The sequence below is a fragment of the Salvelinus namaycush genome, chromosome 18 (assembly GCF_016432855.1).
Source record: "Salvelinus namaycush isolate Seneca chromosome 18, SaNama_1.0, whole genome shotgun sequence".
Lineage (NCBI taxonomy): Eukaryota > Metazoa > Chordata > Actinopteri > Salmoniformes > Salmonidae > Salvelinus > Salvelinus namaycush.
Window position 1 is genome coordinate 27,831,986 of NC_052324.1, and position 18,765 is coordinate 27,850,750.

Consider the following 18,765-nt stretch of genomic DNA (forward strand, 5'->3'; position numbering starts at 1 on the left):
CTCCCACCCTACCCTCCTCTCTCCCACCCTACCCTCCTCTCTCACCCTACCCTCCGCTCTCCCACCCTACCCTCCGCTCTCCCACCCTACCCTCCGCTCTCCCACCCTACCCTCCGCTCTCCCACCCTACCCTCCGCTCTCCCACCCTACCCTCCTCTCTCTCCCCCCCACCCTCCTCTCTCTCCCCCCCACCCTCCTCTCTCTCCCCCCCACCCTCCTCTCTCTCCCCCCTACCCTCCTCTCTCTCCCCCCCACCCTCCTCTCTCTCCCCCTACCCTCCTCTCTCTCCCCCCTACCCTCCTCTCTCTCCCCCCTACCCTCCTCTCTCTCCCACCACTCCCTTCTCTCTCCCACCACTCCCTTCTCTCTCCCACCCCTCCCTTCTCTCTCCCACCCCTCCCTTCTCTCTCCCACCCACCCTTCTCTCTCCCACCCACCCTTCCATCCTCTCTCCCACCCACCCTTCCATCCTCTCTCCCACCCACCCTTCCATCCTCTCTCCCACCCACCCTTCCATCCTCTCTCCCACCCACCCTTCCATCCTCTCTCCCACCCACCCTTCCATCCTCTCTCCCACCCACCCTTCCATCCTCTCTCCCACCCACCCTTCTCCCACCCTGTCCTCTCTCTCCCCACCCTTTCCTCTTCTCTCTCCCCACCCTGTCTTCCTCTCTCTCCCCACCCTGTCTTCCTCTATCCCCCCACCCTGTCTTCCTCTATCCCCCCACCCTGTCTTCCTCTATCCCCCCACCCTCCTCTCTCCCCCCACCCTCCTCTCTCCCCCCACCCTCCTCTCTCCCACCCTCCTCTCTCCCACCCTCCTCTCTCCCCACCCTCCTCTCTCTCCCCACCCTCCTCTCTCTCCCCACCCTGTCCTCTCTCTCTCCCCACCCTGTCCTCTCTCTCTCCCCACCCTGTCCTCTCTCTCTCCCCACCCTGTCCTCTCTCTCTCCCCACCCTGTCCTCTCTCCACCCTTTCCTCCTCTCTCTCCCCCCTTTCCTCCTCTCTCTCCCCACCCTATCCTCCTCTCTCTCCCCACCCTATCCTCCTCTCTCTCCCCACCCTATCCTCTCTCTCTCCCCACCCTATCCTCTCTCTCTCCCCACCCTATCCTCTCTCTCTCCCCACCCTATCCTCCTCTCTCTCCCTACCCTGTCCTCCTCTCTCTCCCTACCCTGTCCTCCTCTCTCTCCCTACCCTGTCCTCCTCTCTCTCCCTACCCTGTCCTCCTCTCTCTCCCTACCCTGTCCTCCTCTCTCTCCCTACCCTGTCCTCCTCTCTCTCCCCACCCTGTCCTCCTCTCTCTCCCCCCCCTCTCCTCCTCTCTCTCCCCACCCTGTCCTCCTCTCTCTCCCCACCCTGTCCTCCTCTCTCTCCCCACCCTGTCCTCCTCTCTCTCCCCACCCTCTCCTCCTCTCTCTCTCCCCACCCTGTCCTCCTCTCTCTCTCCCCACCCTATCCTATTCTGACAGTGTAGTCGTCAGATTTACCAGCCAGCCTATTGAGAGTGTTTGGTTCTCCCAACGCCCTCAAGACTGAAGTACTTACTGGGTTTTATCAGTACGACTATCTATAACGTTTCCTCAGTACAACCGTATTATGTCCCAATTGTTTCCTCTTGCCATTGTGACCCGACGGTTCACTGTTTTCATTTAGTTCTCAAAGTTATTATCTCGATTCTGAGTTTATAGTTCTTTGTTCATATTATTCAGTGGTCATGTTTCTTCTAATAAGTATTTTTAACATGTCAAGGAAACATTTTATTAAAAGGTGAACGTTATTTTGTCTGGTGTGTCGTCGTTGGGGGGAAAAATGCAGTATTTGTTACCTCTATATGGAGAAATAGTCAATTTGGTTCCCAAACAACTACACAAAGGCATATTTAGAAATAATTATGTACCACACATGCATGGTTAGTTGGTAAATCTACTACAAATATCACACAGAATTCAACATAATGTACCACACATGCATAGTATGTGTGGTAAGCTATTTCACCCAATAGATATGGGAGTTTATTAACTTGCAGACTTGTTTACGTGTTGCTGTGCGTTTTGTTGCCAACCTTACTTTACTACCTGACAACTTTACGGTTTTTACTTTTTAATTACCGTTTATATTTTTAGTTTTTCCCTCACTCAACGTTCTTTCATTCAACGTTTTCACTCCGGACGCTTTATCTGGACATGGTTCGTCAGGACTTCCAACAGCCGAAGCTAAGTAGTAACATTAACATGATGCCTTCTAATTGCAGTCGCTGTACTCATAATATACAGGAGAACAATCGCCTCACGGCGAGGATAGCTGTGCTGCAAGCCCAGCTTCAGACGCAATCGTTAGGCAAGGGTAATTTCAGTGTAGGGAAGGATGAAACAGTGCCACCAGTAAGTACAGATAGTAACGTTAGTATAAATCCCCTCGCACGGTCCCCGCAGCCGGACAACTTTCTCATGGTTTCTGGAGGGAAATGCTGAAGGAATGCTCAACCGGTGTCGCTCATTCAACCGACAAACTTTCAACCGGTTTTCCCCATTAAGCAGTGAGTCGGAGTCTGAGCCTTCTCTGGTCTCTACTCCTCCCGTTACGGGGTCTGAGACGCCGAAGCTTCCCACCATTAGCTCTGACAAATTGAAAACCCTAGTCATTGGCGACTCCATTACCCGCAGTATTAGACTTAAAACGAATCATCCAGCGATCATACATTGTTTACCAGGGGGCAGGGCTACCGACGTTAAGGCTAATCTGAAGATGGTGCTGGCTAAAGCTAAAACTGGCGAGTGTAGAGAGTATAGAGATATTGTTATCCACGTCGGCACCAACGATGTTAGGATGAAACAGTCAGAGGTCACCAAGCGCAACATAGCTTCAGCCTGTAAATCAGCTAGAAAGATGTGTCGACATCTTTGTCTCTGGCCCCCTCCCAGTTAGGGGGAGTGATGAGCTCTACAGCAGAGTCTCACAACTCAATCGCTAGTTGAAAACTGTTTTCTGCCCCTCCCAAAAGATAGAATTTGTAGATAATTGGCCCTCTTTCTGGGACTCACCCACAAACAGGACCAAGCCTGGCTTGTTGAGGAGTGACGGACTCCATCCTAGCTGGAGGGGTGCTCTCATCTTATCTACGAACATAGACAGGGCTCTAACTCCACAATGAAATAGGGTGCAGGCCAGGCAGCAGGCTGTTAGCCAGTCTGCCAGTTTAGTGGAGTCTGCCACTAGCACAGTCAGTGTAGTCAGCTCAGCTATCCCCATTGAGACCGTGTCTGTGCCTCGACCTAGGTTGGGCAAAACTAAACATGGCGGTGTTCGCCTTAGCAATCTCACTAGAATAAAGACCTCCTCCATTCCTGCCATTATTGAAAGAGATCGTGATACCTCACATCTCAAAATAGGGCTACTTAATGTTAGATCCCTCACTTCAAAGGCAGTTATAGTCAATGAACTAATCACTGATCATAATCTTGATGTGATTGGCCTGACTGAAACATGGCTTAAGCCTGATGAATTTACTGTGTTAAATGAGGCCTCACCTCCTGGTTACATTAGTGACCATATCCCCCGTGCATCCCGCAAAGGCGGAGGTGTTGCTAACATTTACGACAGCAAATTTCAATTTATTTGAAATTTGTCTTTTGAGCTTCTAGTCATGAAATCTATGCAGCCTACTCAATCACTTTTTATAGCTACTGTTTACATGCCTCCTGGGCCATATACAGCGTTCCTCACTGAGTTCCCTGAATTCCTATCGGACCTTGTAGTCATAGCAGATAATATTCAAATTTTTGGTGACTTTAATATTCACATGGAAAAGTCCACAGGCCCACTCCAAAAGGCTTTCGGAGCCATCATCGACTCAGTGGGTTTTGTTCAACATGTCTCTGGACCTACTCACTGCCACAGTAATACTCTGGACCTAGTTTTGTCCCATGGAATAAATGTTGTGGATCTTAATGTTTTTCCTCATAATCCTGGACTATCGGACCACCATTTTATTACGTTTGCAATCGCAACAAATAATCTGCTCAGACCCCAACCAAGGAGCATCAAAAGTTGTGCTATAAATTCTCAGACAACCCAAAGATTATTTGATGCCCTTCCAGACTCCCTCTGCCTACCCAAGGACGTCAGAGGACAAAAATCAGGTAACCACCTAACTGAGGAACTCAATTTAACCTTGCGCAATACCCTAGATGCAGTTGCACCCTTAAAAACTAAAAACATTTGTCATAAGGAACTACCTCCCTGGTATACAGAAAATACCCGAGCTCTGAAGCAAGCTTCCAGAAAATTGGAACGGAAATGGCGCCACACTAAACTGAAGTCTTCCGACTAGCTTGGAAAGACAGTACCGTGCAGGATCGAAGAGCCCTCACTGCTGCTCGATCATCCTATTTTTCCAACTTAATTGAGGAAAATAAGAACAATCCGAAATTTATTTTTGATACTGTCGCAAAGCTAACTAAAAAGCAGCATTCCCCAAGAGAAGATGGCTTTCACTTCAGCAGTAATAAATTCATGAACTTCTTTGAGGAAAAGATCATGATCATTAGAAAGCAAATTACGGACTCCTCTTTAAATCTGCATATTCCTCCAAAGCTCAGTTGTCCTGAGTCTGCACAACTCTGCCAGGACCTAGGATCAAGAGAGACACTCAAGTGTTTTAGTACTATATCTCTTGACAGAATGATGGAAATAATCATGGCCTCTAAACCTTCAAGCTGCATACTGGACCCTATTCCAACTAAACTACTGAAAGAGCTGCTTCCTGTTCTTGGCCCCCCTATGTTGAACATAATAAATGGCTCTCTATCCACCGGATGTGTACCAAACTCACTAAAAGTGGCAGTAATAAAGCCTCTCTTGAAAAAGCCAAACCTTGACCCAGAAAATATAAAAAACTATCGGCCTATATCGAATCTTCCATTCCTCTCAATTTTTTTTGAAAAAGCTGTTGCGCAGCAACTCACTGCCTTCCTGAAGACAAACAATGTATATGAAATGCTTCAGTCTGATTTTAGACCCCATCATAGCACTGAGACTGCACTTGTGAAGGTGGTAAATTACCTTTTAATGGTGTCAGACCAAGGCTCTGCATCTGTCCTCGTGCTCCTAGACCTTAGTGCTGCTTTTGATACCATCGATCACCACATTCTTTTGGAGAGATTGGAAACCCAAATTGGTCCGCACGGACAAGTTCTGGCCTGGTTTAGATCTTATCTGTCGGAAAGATATCAGTTTGTCTCTGTGAATGGTTTGTCCTCTGACAAATCAACTGTAAATTTCGGTGTTCCTCAAGGTTCCGTTTTAGGACCACTATTGTTTTCACTATATATTTTACCTCTTGGGGATGTCATTCGAAAACATAATGTGAACTTTCACTGCTATGCGGATGACACACAGCTGTACATTTCAATGAAACATGGTGAAGCCCCAAAATTGCCCTCGCTAGAAGCCTGTGTTTCAGACATAAGGAAGTGGATGGCTGCAAACTTTCTACTTTTAAACTCGGACAAAACAGAGATGCTTGTTCTAGGTCCCAAGAAACAAAGAGATCTTCTGTTGAATCTGACAATTAATCTTGATGGTTGTACAGTCGTCTCAAATAAAACTGTGAAGGACCTCGGCGTTATTCTGGACCTTGATCTCTCTTTTGACGAACATATCAAGACTGTTTCAAGGACAGCTTTTTTCCATCTACGTAACATTGCAAAAATCTGAAACTTTCTGTGCAAAAATAATGCAGAAAAATTAATCCATGCTTTTGTTACTTCTAGGTTAGATAACTGCAATGCTCTACTTTCCGGCTACCTGGATAAAGCACTAAATAAACTTCAGTTAGTGCTAAATACGGCTGCTAGAATCCTGACTAGAACCAAAACATTTGATCATATTACTCCAGTGCTAGCCTCCCTACACTGGCTTCCTGTTAAGGCAAGCGCTGATTTCAAGGTTTTACTGCTAACCTACAAAGCATTACATGGGCTTGCTCCTACCTATCTTTACGATTTGGTCCTGCCGTACATACCTACATGTACGCTACGGTCACAAGACGCAGGCCTCCTAATTGTCCCAAGAATTTCTAAGCAAACAGCTGGAGGCAGGGCTTTCTCCTAAAGAGCTCCATTTATATGGAATGGTCTGCCTACCCATGTGAGAGACGCAGACTCGGTCTCAACCTTTAAGTCTTTACTGAAGACTCATCTCTTCAGTAGGTCATATGATTGAGTGTAGTCTGGCCCAGGAGTGTGAAGGTGAACGGAAAGGCTCTGGAGCAACGAACCGCCCTTGCTGTCTCTGCCTGGCCGGTTCCCCTCTCTCCACTGGGATTCTCTACCTCTAACCCTATTACAGGGGCTGAGTCACTGGCTTACTGGTGCTCTTCCATGCCGTCCCTAAGAGGGGTGTGTCACTTGAGTGGGTCGAGTCACTGACGTGATCTTCCTGTCTGGGTTGGCGCCCCCCCCTTGGGTTGTACCGTGGCGGAGATCTTTGTGGGCTATACTCGGCCTTGTCTCAGGATGGTAAGTTGGTGGTTGAAGATATCCCTCTAGTGGTGTGGGGGCTGTGATTTGGCAAAGTGGGTGGGGTTATATCCTGCCTGTTTGGCCCTGTCCGGGGGTATCATCGGATGGGGCCACAGTGTCTCCTGACCCCTCCTGTCTCAGCCTCCAGTATTTATGCTGCAGTAGTTTATGTGTCGGGGGGCTAGGGTCAGTCTGTTATATCTGGAGTACTTCTCCTGTCTTATCTGGTGTCCTATGTGAATTTAAGTATGCTCTCTCTAATTCTCTCTTTCTTTCTTTCTCTCTCTCGGAGGACCTGAGCTCTAGAACCATGCCTCAGGACTACCTGGCATGATGACTCCTTGCTGTCCCCAGTCCACCTGGCCGTGCTGCTGCTCCAGTTTCAACTGTTCTGCCTGCGGCTATGGAACCCTGACCTGTTCACCGGACGTGCTACCTGTCCCAGACCTGCTGTTTTCAACTCTCTAGAGACAGCAGGAGCGGTAGAGATACTCTTAATGATCGGCTATGAAAGGTCAACTGACATTTACTCCTGAGGTGCTGACTTGTTGCACCCTCGACAACTACTGTGATTATTATTATTTGACCATGCTGGTCATTTTTGAACATTTGAACATCTTGGCCATGTTCTGTTAATAATCTTCACCCGGCACAGCCAGAAGAGGACTGGCCACCCCTCATAGCCTGATTCCTCTCTAGGTTTCTTCCTAGGTTTTGGCCTTTCTATGGAGTTTTTCCTAGCCACCGTGCTTCTACACCTGCATTGATTGCTGTTTGGGGTTTTAGGCTGGGTTTCTGTACAGCACTTTGAGATATCAGCTGATGTAAGAAGGGCTATATAAATACATTTGATTTGATTTGATAGGGCAGGAGCCTATCTCCTGTTCCTATAGCGTAAGGCAGCTTGATGTACAAGTACACTCCCAGGGCACTGGTCTATCACAGGGCCTTACCCCCGAATTTATTTTTAAAAATGTATCTCTTTATCTCTCTTATTTTTCTCATTTTAACAGTCTTTGGTATGACTCTGCCAGGGATTAAGCACACAACTTTCCAATCTCAGGGTGTACACTAACCACAAGGCCACTGAGTTGGTCACACATAGTTATTGGTTTTTGGTTATTCTTTGTATTGCACTGAATATGATGTTTTTCAACTGAGAGTTCTAGATCTTTACTATAGGGTTGTCATTTATTTCATTGTAGAAGCTATGTATATCTTCTGAAAAGCAGCTGTCTAGTCTGATGTTCCAGACTTTTATTTTGAAGGTTGATAGACTTATAACGAGACCAGAGGTTGCTCCTTCATTTTGAAGAAAAGTAGGAGGGGGTTCGTTGAAGTCTGAACGGTGTGTAAAAACAAAATTGCAGAAGGGATTGTTTAGTAAGGCATATTTATTCGTTTTCCTTCAAGCTTTTCTAACCACATATTTTGTAAACGTTTGACAGCCATTGGTAGACTACCGTGCAGCATAGATTGCTCCGTTGCTACAGTGCCTGAACTTTGACACACTTTTGAGTCACAAGCTTTTCACACGTTGGCATTGCATAATGTATTTTTTAGCGTTTTTTTATTCGAATTACTAAACTAAAAGTTGAAATAATTTTTGACCACACATGACATGAGAGGTGTTGACTGTTAATTTCATTCATTCGTTTTTGTAGACTATTATTAAAGCTGCAGTCCATAATATTTCCTTTCGCAAATACGTGTGGTTTCTTATTAAAGGCCCACTGATATTTACAGGTATTTATGATCATTTAAATGAATTATTTATATATATATATATTAATCAATTGATTCTTGTTAAATATCACTTATAATGTCTAGCTAGCTTTATAGAAGTGACGGCTGGTGTTTGTTATTTTTCAAATCAAGGAGTAGGCCTTTAAATGTAACTAAAGAAATGCAGCTGCTGTTTTGAAGAAATCAGTTTACTTTGTATCATATTCAGGCCAGTGGCTTGACATCTGAGCTCCTGGATGATGGCTGTGAACCGACAGGTCACTAGACACAGTTACCGGGTGTGTACCGGATTGTATCGGCCGCTGTCACGCAGCACTTCTGTGAGCATGGTTCAGAATGTCCTGGTTCGGCCTCCCCAAGATGTCCCCGGAGCAGAGGGGCAGGCAGAGTTCTCCCGGGCCATGATTGGAGGGTTCTTCCAGGAGAGGCCAATGCTGAAGAACCCCTTCCTGGAGGACGCTCTGCTACAGGGATACCTGAGGAGACACCTGCCCAGTGAGGTGTGTGTGCACTGTGTATGCCATAATGTTTCAGAATGGATTGAAACTATGACGATGATGCTTTATCTGTTAGTCACTGACGATGGTGATGATGGTGTGTGTGTTCCCAGGCAGTGTATTCCGACCTGCGTGTGTTTGGGGACCGATTGGTGCGTGAGGTGGATGGGTGGGGTCGGGAGTGTGAGATCACACCCCCTCGGTTGGTGACCTATGACCCCTGGGGTTGCCGTGTTGACCGCATTGTCACTTCCCCTGCCTGGCAACGCATGAAGGACCTATCAGCACAGGAGGGGCTGGTTGCCATCGGATACGAGAGGAGCTACGGGGAGTGGAGGTGGTAGACACACACATACCTGAACCATACACACTGAATCCTTACCTAAACCCTAATACATATACACTCACCTGACAAACACACACTGAATCCTTACCTAAACCCTAATACATATACACTCACCTGACAAACACACACTGAATCCTTACCTAAACCCTAATACATATACACTCACCTGACAAACACACAGCGAACATAAAAACATCACAAGTGACAGTAATTTTAGAAAAAACTCATTGGCATTTTGTGACTTGACATTATTAGAATTTCATACACCAATAGTATGTGTCAGCTAAGGTTAAATATAAACTCAGCAAAAAAAGAAACTGTCAACTGCGTTTATTTTCAGCAAACTTAACATGTGTAAATATTTGTATGAACATAACAAGATTCAACAACTGAGACATAAACTGAACAAGTTCCACAGACATGTGACTAACAGAAATGGAATAATATGTTCCTGAACAAAGGGGGGGGGGGTGAAAATCCAAAGTAACAGTCAGTATCTGGTGTGGCCACCAGCTGCATTAAGTACTGCAGTGCATCTCCTCCTCATGGACTGCACCAGATTTGCCAGTTCTTGCTGTGAGATGTTACCCCACTCTTCCACCAAGGCACCTGCAAGTTCCCGGACATTTCTGGGGGGAATGGCCCTAGCCCTCACCTTTCGATCCAACAGGTCCCAGACGTGCTCAATGGGATTGAGATCCGGGCTCTTCACTGACCATGGCAGAACACTGACATTCCTGTCTTGCAGGAAATCACACACAGAACGAGCAGTATGGCTGGTGGCATTGTCATGCTGGAAGGTCATGTCTGGATGAGCCTGCAGGAAGGCTACCACATGAGAGATGAGGATGTCTTCCCTGTAACGCACAGTGTTGAGATTGCCTGCAATGACAACAAGCTCAGTCCGATGATGCTGTGACACACCGCCCCAGACCATGACGGACCCTCCACCTCCAAATCGATCCTGCTCCAGAGTACAGGACTCGGTGTAACGTTCATTCCTTCGATGATAAACGCAAATCCGACCATCACCCCTGGTGAGACAAAACCGTGACTCGTCAGTGAAGAGCACTTTTTGCCAGTCCTGTCTGGTCCAGCAACGGTGGGCGATGTTGTTGCCGGTGATGTCTGGAGAGGACCTGCCTTACAACACGCCTACAAGCCCTCAGTCCAGCCTCTCTCAGCCTATTGCGGACAGTCTGAGCACTGATGGAGGGATTATGCGTTCCTGGTGTAACTCGGGCAGCTGTTGTCGTCCTGTACCTGTCCCGCAGGTGTGACGTTCGGATGTACTGATCCTGTACAGGTGTTGTTACACGTGGTCTGCCACTGCGAGGACGGTCAGCTGTCCGTCCTGTCTCCCTGTAGCGCTGTGTTAGGCATCTCACAGTATGGACATTGCAATTTATTGCCCTGGCCACATCTGCAGTCCTCATGCCTCCTTGCAGCATGCCTAAGGCATGTTCACACAGATGAGCAGAGACACTGGGCATCTTTCTTTTGGTGTTTTTCAGAGTCAGTAGAAAGGCCTCTTTAGTGTCCTAAGTTTTCATAACTGTGACCTTAATTGCCTACCGTCTGTAATCTGTTAGTGTCTTAAATACCATTCCCCAGGTGCATGTTCGTTAATTGTTTATGGTTCATTGAACAAGCATGGGAAAAAGTGTTTAAACCCTTTACAATGAAGATCTGTGAAGTTATTTGGATTTTTACGAATTATCTCTGAAAGACAGGGTCCTGAAAAAGGGACGTTTCTTTTTTTGCTGAGTTTAGTACTAATATAAAGTGTGTGTGTGTGTGTGTTCCAGTCGTGTGTACCAGATGTGTAAGCTGTATCTGTACTCTCCCTCCTCTGGTCTCTACACCTGTCCTCTGGCTATGACTGATGGAGCTGCCAAGGTTATACAGGTGTGTGTATGTTTGTTTGTGTGTGTCTGTCTGTCTGAATTAACTTTACTGGTTATCACTGCTCATGTTGGAATTGATGATTTGTTGATTTGTGTTACACACACAAACACAAAGCCACTACAACTTGTGATATTCTGATTCATAAACTTGTCTGTGTGTGCATGCCTAGTCTCTGGGTGTGTCTTGGCCAGTAGCGGACGCCTTCAGCCGCCTGACCTCTCGTGACCCTGAGCACTTCTGGACGTCTGGACAGTGGATGACTGAACGCAGGGGCGGATCTGACGTAGGTCAGTGTGTCTGTATTCTCTCTGGTTGGTTACATACAATGTATTAGATGATGATGGGTTCCATGCCTACTGATGATAATGGTATTTGTGTGTGTGTGTGAACGTGTGTGTGTCTAGGCAATGGTACAGAGACCGTAGCGTTGCCTCAGAGTGATGGTACATACAGACTGTCAGGTTTCAAGTGGTTCACCTCGGCTACAGATGCAGACATGACTCTCACACTGGCCAGAGTCACAGACGTAGACGGACAGACCACATCGGTACCACTCAATGTTCATCAGCCCTAATTTTTTCAGTTCTTTACTCCTTACTCTTCCGTTCATACTAACACCAGATCCCTGACCCCTCACCTCTTACTTGACCTCCTCACTCCTGATTCTCTGACCCATCAAACCCCCCCCCCCCCACACACGTCTCTCTTCCTCCTCCTAACTGGTGTGTGTGTGTATGTCTGTCTCAGGGCAGTAGGGGTCTGTCTATGTTCTATGCTGCAGTGCGTGATGAGCAGGGGATGGTTCAGGGCATCGAGGTCCAAAGACTGAAGGACAAACTGGGAACCAGACAGATGCCCACTGCCGAGCTGCTGCTGGACGGCCTGCCTGCTCACAGGGTCAGATTCTCTCTCTCACTCTCACTCTCACTCTCACTCTCACAGACACTAACATTCCTCCCTTCTTTCTCAGCTGTCAGAAGAGGGGAGAGGTGTGGCGTGTATAGCCAACATGCTGACTGTGACTCGTATCCATAACAGCGTGTCTGCTGTGGCTGGTATGAGGAGGTAGGACATCTATTCACTACTACCCACTGCCGTACTAACGGTCAAGAGTGTGTATTGATGGTGTGTGTGTGTGTGTGTGTGTGTGTGTGTGTGTGTGCAGGGTACTCCAGCTTGCTCGTGACTACGCCACACGTCGCTCTACCTTTGGGAAGCTCTTAAGAGACCATCCCCTTCACATGCAGACCCTCGCTAGGATGGAGGTCAGCTGAATATAAAGTTGTAAAATAGAATACCCTACTATAACCCCTAAACCTACCACTTGTCTCCACCTTGTCTTCACACACTTCAGCTCTCTTTTTCTCTTCTTCCTCCCCTCAATACCTTCCTCCTATAGGTGGAGACTCGAGGAGCGTTCCTGCTGGTGATGGACGTCTGTCGTCTGATTGGCCGAGAGGAGACAGGCCACGCCTCCCAGCTGGAGACTCACCTCCTTCGCCTGCTCACACCTGTGGCTAAACTCTACACTGGCAAACAGGTACACACACGCACACAAACACTCTGTTTTTGTCAACAAACAGGTAGCCAATTACATTACATCAGAAATCAGTACATAGACATTGGTTAATACTGGCAGATGGCAGTGGAAAACTGGTGTGTGTATTTAATCATTTTTGTTGTTGTATAAAGGCATTAGAGATGTGTGTGAGGTGATGCAGGGTGTGTGTGTGTACCATCCCTGTGTGTCTCAGGCGGTTGCCGTGATTTCCGAGGGGCTGGAGAGTTTTGGGGGGCAGGGCTACATCGAGGACACGGGACTACCTGCAATGCTCAGAGATGCTCAGGTAGGTAGTCACATGATGTACACAGACTTACTTTGTGTTATGTAATGGAGTAAAGTTATGTTGCTGTTAATGGATGAAGTAGTTTGTTACTTTCAGTCTGTTACTCAACAACAACAATTGAGTGGCAATAGTTGTAGTGCAACAGTACCCAGGGCCAGACTACTGCATTTGGGGCCCCGACCTCCAGGGTGCAAATTTTCTGCAATTCGACACTTTTTGCCATGGGTCAGATAGAAAAACGATACTGTTTTATAGCTCATCTCATGCCATTGTTCACCTTGTGCCATGAGGCTGAGAGAAAATTGTGAGGTTTGAAAGTGAATTTCCTGCAATTTTATCATACAAAAAAACATATTTTTGGTTGGGGGCACCAAGGAAGTCGGGGGCCCCGGGGCCAGGGCTCTAAATTAAAATATTTCATTGGTAGCACTGGTGCTCCCAATTGGTGCTCACCACATAAAATGTAGGAGCCCCAGAAAATACGATTTCAAAAAATTGATTGAGATATAGCCTATATTGGGATTATATGAATTCAATCTACTTTTGAAGCACATGTGCCCGATAAACTAATATTTAACACTATAATGGCATTAGTTAAGCTAAGATGTTGATACGAATACCTGTCATTGAAATTACAAAGTCATTTGTGGAATATTAGGTGTCTACATTGTGTAAAAGCACTGTTTTCCAATTGATATGGAGTACATAGAAAATTGTACACTGTCTCTTTAAAAAAGTCAGGTTTGTGATGATGACATACAAGAGACCTGTCATTCATTCATTGCTATGAGCATTGATCCCCTAAAGAAGCTATCCCTTTACCTTTCTTTCTGTGACCCAAAATGTTTGGATATACTGGTAAAGTTACCACGTTGTTAGCTAGCTAACCCTTTGAGATAACCTGACTCAACAAAGTGTAATAAAATGGTTAACCACGCGCAAGTAGTTTTTGAACTGCCCACAACATGGTTTATGAATGTAAAATGCGGTCCTGGCAATTCAGGTACTATGGGTCAGATCTTTTGACCTGGTTGGGCTACAAGCAAACCGTTTTCACTGTAGTAATGGTGCAACCATGACGCTATCAAATCTGCACACTTTTTTCTCTAGGGCACTCGTTAACAACGGTACAGCGTATCCTTGTAATTTAAATATTTTTCCTAGTCGCACAGTGCTCATTTTAGAGCCCTGCCCAGGTCACATGCCCCTCGCTCCTATTCGGTAATCCAGCCCTGACAGTACCTCTTCTCTCTCTCACTCTATTTCTAGGTGTTGAGTATCTGGGAGGGGACCACTAATGTTCTGTCTCTTGATGTTCTGCGCTGCGTCTCTCGGAGCTCGGGCCTCGTACTGCAGGCCTACTTCACACACACTCAGGTCAGGGTCCCTTAACCCTCTACGGACTAAGCCTTGTCTAAGCCGGGGGTTGGGGGGGGTTCTACTAAGCTATATGGAATTGTTTTAAGAAGGTCATACCAAGGATCATTTAGCTATTTGATTTTTAATTTTAAGACCTATTGAAGTATAAAAAAATTATAATTATTATATGATGAACATTTTTATTTGGCCTAACTGCTGTTAGCCCATACAAAAGCATTGAATAACAGATTCACTACATGGAACAACAGATATCAAAAGGAAGTTTGTTCTGAAGTGTCTGTCCTATATCTGAGAGATATAAGAAAGATCTGGAAACATGTATTTAACCCCTTATTTTTGGCACTAAACGGTCTCCATATATACTTCCATTCATTTTTCCAACTGGTACCGGGGACCTTCAGGCCTGTAGGCATCCTAGAGCAGAACCACCAACATGTTAGTGTGTAGTCCAAACTGTTGGGACGTAACAGAGCATTTTGTGAGATTTTTGGGATGTCTCATGGTCTGACAAACACCGCTCTAGCTCTGTCACCTTTCACCGCACATTCGGAAGTACGACATCGGTGGAAGCGGTGGATTGAGACGCATCGAATGCAACAAAAATATATTTCTAGCTTAAACTGAGTTTTTTTTTAATGGGGATTGTTTTATTATTCTAATTACACTGAACAGAAATATAAACACAGCATGTGAAGTGTTGGTCCCATGTTTCATGATCTGAAATAAAATATCTGAGAAATGTTCCATAGTCACACAAAGCTTATTTCTCGAAAATGTTGTTTACATCCCTGTTAGTGAGCATTTCTCCTTTGCCAAGACAATCCATCCACCTGACAGGTGTGGCATATCAATAAGCTGGTTAAACAGCATTATCATTACACAGGTGCACTTTGTGCTGGGGACAATAAAAGGCCACTCTAAAATGTACAGTTTTGTCACACAACACAATGCCACAGATGTCTCAAGTTTTGAGGTAGCGTGCAATTGGCATGCTGACTGCAGGAATGTCCACCAGAGCTGTTGCCAGAGAATTTAATGTTCATAAGAATTCTCTACCATAAGCTGCCTCCAACGTTGTTTCCAAGAATTTGGCGTCCAATTGGCCTCACAACCGCAGACCACGTGTAACCACGCCAGCCCAGGACCTCCACATCCGGCTTCTTCACCTGCGGGATCGTCTGAGACCAGCCACCCGGAGAGCTGATGAAACTGAGTTTGCACAACTAAAGAATTTCTGCACAAACTGTCAGAAACCGTCTGAGGGAAGCTCATCTGCGTGTACGTCGTCCTCAACAGGGTCTTGACCTGACTGCAGTTCGGCGTCATAATCGACTTCAGTGGGCAAATGCTCACCTTCAATGGCCACTGGCACGCTGGAGAAGTGTGCTCTTCGCGGATTAATCGTGGTTTCAACTGTAACGGGCAGACGGCGTGTATGGCGTTGTGTTGGCAAGCGGTTTGATGATGTCAACATTGTGAACAGAGTGCCCCATGGTGGGATTATGGTATGGGCAGGCATAAACTACGGACAACGATCACAATTGCATTTTATTGATGGTCATTTGAATGCACAGAGATACCGTGACGAGATCCTGTTGTGCCATTTATCCACTACCATCACCTCATGTTTCAGCATGATAATGCACAGCCCCATGTCACAATTCCTGGAAGCTGTAAATGTCCCAGTTATTCCATGGCCTGCATAATCACCAGACATGTCACCCATTGAGCATGTTTGGGATGCTCTGGATCGACGTGTACGACAGCATTTTCCAGCATTTTCTTCCTATTTTCTACATTGTAGAGTAATAGTGAAGACATCAAACTATGAAATAACACATATTGAATCATGTAGTAACCAAAAAAGTGTTAAACAAATCAAAATATATTTTATTTTTGAGATTCTTCAAATAGCCACCCTTTGCCTTTGACAGCTTTGCACACTCTTGGCATTCTCTCAACCAGCTTCTCCTGGAATGCTTTTCTCTTGAAGGATTTCCCACATATGCTGAGCACTTGTTGGCTGCTTTTCCTTCACTCTGCGGTCCAACTCATCCCAAACCATCTCAATTGGGTTGAGGACGGGTGATTGTGGAGGCCAGGTCATCTGATCAAATAGCCCTTACACAGCTTGGAGGTTTGTTGGGTCATTGTCCAGTTGAAAAACAAATGATAGTCCCACTAAGCACAAACCAGATGGGATGGCGTATCGCTGCAGAATGCTGTGGTAGACATGCTGGTTAATTGTGCATTGAATTTTAAATAAATCACAGACAGTGTAACCATCAAAGCACCCCCACACCACCACCTCCTGCTCCATGCTTCATGGTGGGAACCACACATGCGGAGATCATCCGTTCATCCTCTGCGTCTCACAAAGACACGGCGGTTGGAACCAAAAATCTCAAATTTGGACTCATCAGACCAAAGGACAGATTTCCACTGCTCTAATGTCCATTGCTCGTGTTTCTTGACCCAATAAAGTATCTTCTTCGTATTGGTGTCCTTTAGAAGTGTTTTATTTGCAGCAATTGACCATGAAGGCCTGATTCACGCAGTCTCCTCTGAACAGTTGATGTTGAGATGTCTGTTACTTGAACTCTGAAGCATTTATTTGGGCTGCAATTTCTGAGGCTGGTAACTCTAATGAACTTATCCTCTGCAGCAGAGGTAACTTCCTCTCCTGTGGCGGTCCTCATGAGAGCCAGTTTCATCATAGCGCTTGATGGTTTTTGCGACTGCACTTGAAGAAACTTTCAAAGTTCTTGACATTTTCCCTATTGACTGACCTTCATGTCTTAAAGTAATGATGGACTGTCGTTTCTCTTTGCTTATTTGAGCTGTTCTTGCCATAATATGGACTTGGTATTTTACCAAATAGGGCTATCTTCTGTATACCACCCCTACCTTGTCACAACACAACTGATTGGCTCAAACGCATTAAGAAGGAAAGAAATTCCACAAATTAACTTAACAAGGCACTCCTGTTAATTGAAATGCATTGCAGGTGACTGCCTCATGAAGCTGGTTGAAAAAATGCCAAGAGCTGCCAAAGCTGTCATCAAGGCAAAGGGTGGCTACTTTGAATAATCACAAATATAAGATATATTTTGATTTGTTTAACACTTTTTTGGTTACTACATGATTCCATATGTGTTATTTCATAGTTTTGATGTCTTCACTATTATTCTATGTAGGAAATAGTAAAAACAAAGAAAAACTCTTGAATGAGTAGGTGTATCCAAACTTTTGACTGGTACTGTATATATTTTTCCTGAGCTTAGTTTTTGTTGATAGACTTCGACAGTTAAGATCCCATTTGGGATATTTAGTTAGTTTCCGCAGCGTTTATCTAGCATCATCCTCCTTGCACCAACATTGAATGGCAGGCATGAAATACTGTTACTATTAAAAAATGAAAAAGACCCTACAACCTCTGTTGATTGCTATACAAATTCTGACTTTCTCCCTCTATCTGCGTCTCTCCCTCTTACTCATCCCCCAGTCCCTGCTGGCAGCAGCCTCCCTCCCCTCCCTGTCTGTGGCTGTGAGATCAGTAGACAGCGCTCTCTCTGGTCTGAGAGAGTTCCTGCAGGCCGCTGCTCTCAAACCACCTGGCTTTATGGAGCTGGCAGCACGAGACCTGGCATACAGTTTGGCACGCATTTATATGGGTACTACACACTTTCTATTTGATATTTTTTAAGTAAGCAAGCATTTCACGGTAAAGTTTACACCTGTTGTTTTCGGTACATGTGACAAATACAATTTGATTTTTAACTGAGCATTGGCATAACAGGTAGCACTTACTGTATAGCCCGTCACCTTTCTCAGTTAACCATTGCCAGAGTTGGCTTGCCCTGAGGATGTATTGTGACCCCATCTGTGTGTGTGTTTCAGGGGCTCTGCTCATTGACCACGCCTCATGGGAGGGAGCCTCTCACTCTGATGCCTATGCTGCTCTGCGGTAAACACACATCCGTCCCCACCACTAGTCCATAGTCCAGGGCTCTCCAACCCTGTTCCAGTAAAGCTACCCTCTAGGTTTTCACTCCAGCTAATTATTAGAAGCGGGTGTGCTAGATTAGGGTTGGAGCGAAAACCTACAGGACGGTAGTTCTCCAGGAACAGGGTTGGAGAGCCCTGCCCTAGTCCTTACTACTTGTAGGATAATAGTTCTAGCATTAAATGTGTGTATCTGTGTGTGTTACAGGTGGTGTGAGCAGGACTTGTGTCCAGTGGTAAGTAAGGCGGCCATGGGATGCTACAACATGAAGACTCTGCCCCTGGATGCTGCGCTGGTCTATGAAGAGTCAACCAGTGACTGAGGGGGTGTGGGGTTGGCTGGGGGCAGGCAATATTCGTGTTCTCAAGGCGATGTAGTCTATGTAAGAAGGGGTACTTCGTGATTAGCCTATTATGTATGACTGCATGCTATTTCCTGACCTGTGTTAAAATAAAGACTTTCTGATGGAGAGCACTCACTCACATTTCTGTTTGATCTGAGACTGCAGCT

The 18,765-nt window shown here is 45.9% G+C and overlaps 1 protein-coding gene across 4 annotated transcripts; it reads left to right on the forward strand.

Moving 5' to 3' along the window:
- Positions 1-7,774: 7,774 nt before the first annotated feature.
- On the forward strand, positions 7,775-18,729 carry LOC120063301 (acyl-CoA dehydrogenase family member 11-like). Of its 4 annotated transcripts, XM_039013594.1 has the most exons (16): positions 7,797-7,873; positions 8,190-8,271; positions 8,480-8,771; positions 8,882-9,105; positions 10,923-11,022; positions 11,192-11,309; positions 11,427-11,569; positions 11,770-11,919; positions 11,993-12,087; positions 12,188-12,287; positions 12,422-12,562; positions 12,777-12,869; positions 14,139-14,246; positions 17,755-17,923; positions 18,150-18,216; positions 18,463-18,726. In XM_039013594.1, exons 3-16 carry the CDS (start codon positions 8,508-8,510, stop codon positions 18,575-18,577), a joined length of 1,887 nt encoding a protein of 628 aa, XP_038869522.1. In that variant the 5' UTR covers positions 7,797-7,873; positions 8,190-8,271; positions 8,480-8,507; the 3' UTR covers positions 18,578-18,726. The 4 variants fall into 4 exon arrangements, with proteins under 4 accessions (XP_038869520.1, XP_038869522.1, XP_038869523.1 ...); XM_039013592.1 differs by lacking the exon at positions 8,190-8,271 and having other exon boundaries at positions 7,775-7,873; XM_039013595.1 differs by lacking the exon at positions 8,190-8,271 and having other exon boundaries at positions 7,842-7,908; positions 18,463-18,729.
- Positions 18,730-18,765: the final 36 nt, after the last annotated feature.

Coding starts and splice junctions, on each gene's coding strand:
- LOC120063301 (XM_039013592.1), top strand. CDS start 8,508: ATGATGGCTGTGAACCGACAGGTCACTAGACACAGTTACCGGGTGTGT. Junction 9,106..10,922: donor AGGAGCTACGGGGAGTGGAG/GTGGTAGACACA, acceptor TGTGTGTTCCAG/TCGTGTGTACCAGATGTGTA. Junction 12,088..12,187: donor GCTGTGGCTGGTATGAGGAG/GTAGGACATCTA, acceptor GTGTGTGTGCAG/GGTACTCCAGCTTGCTCGTG.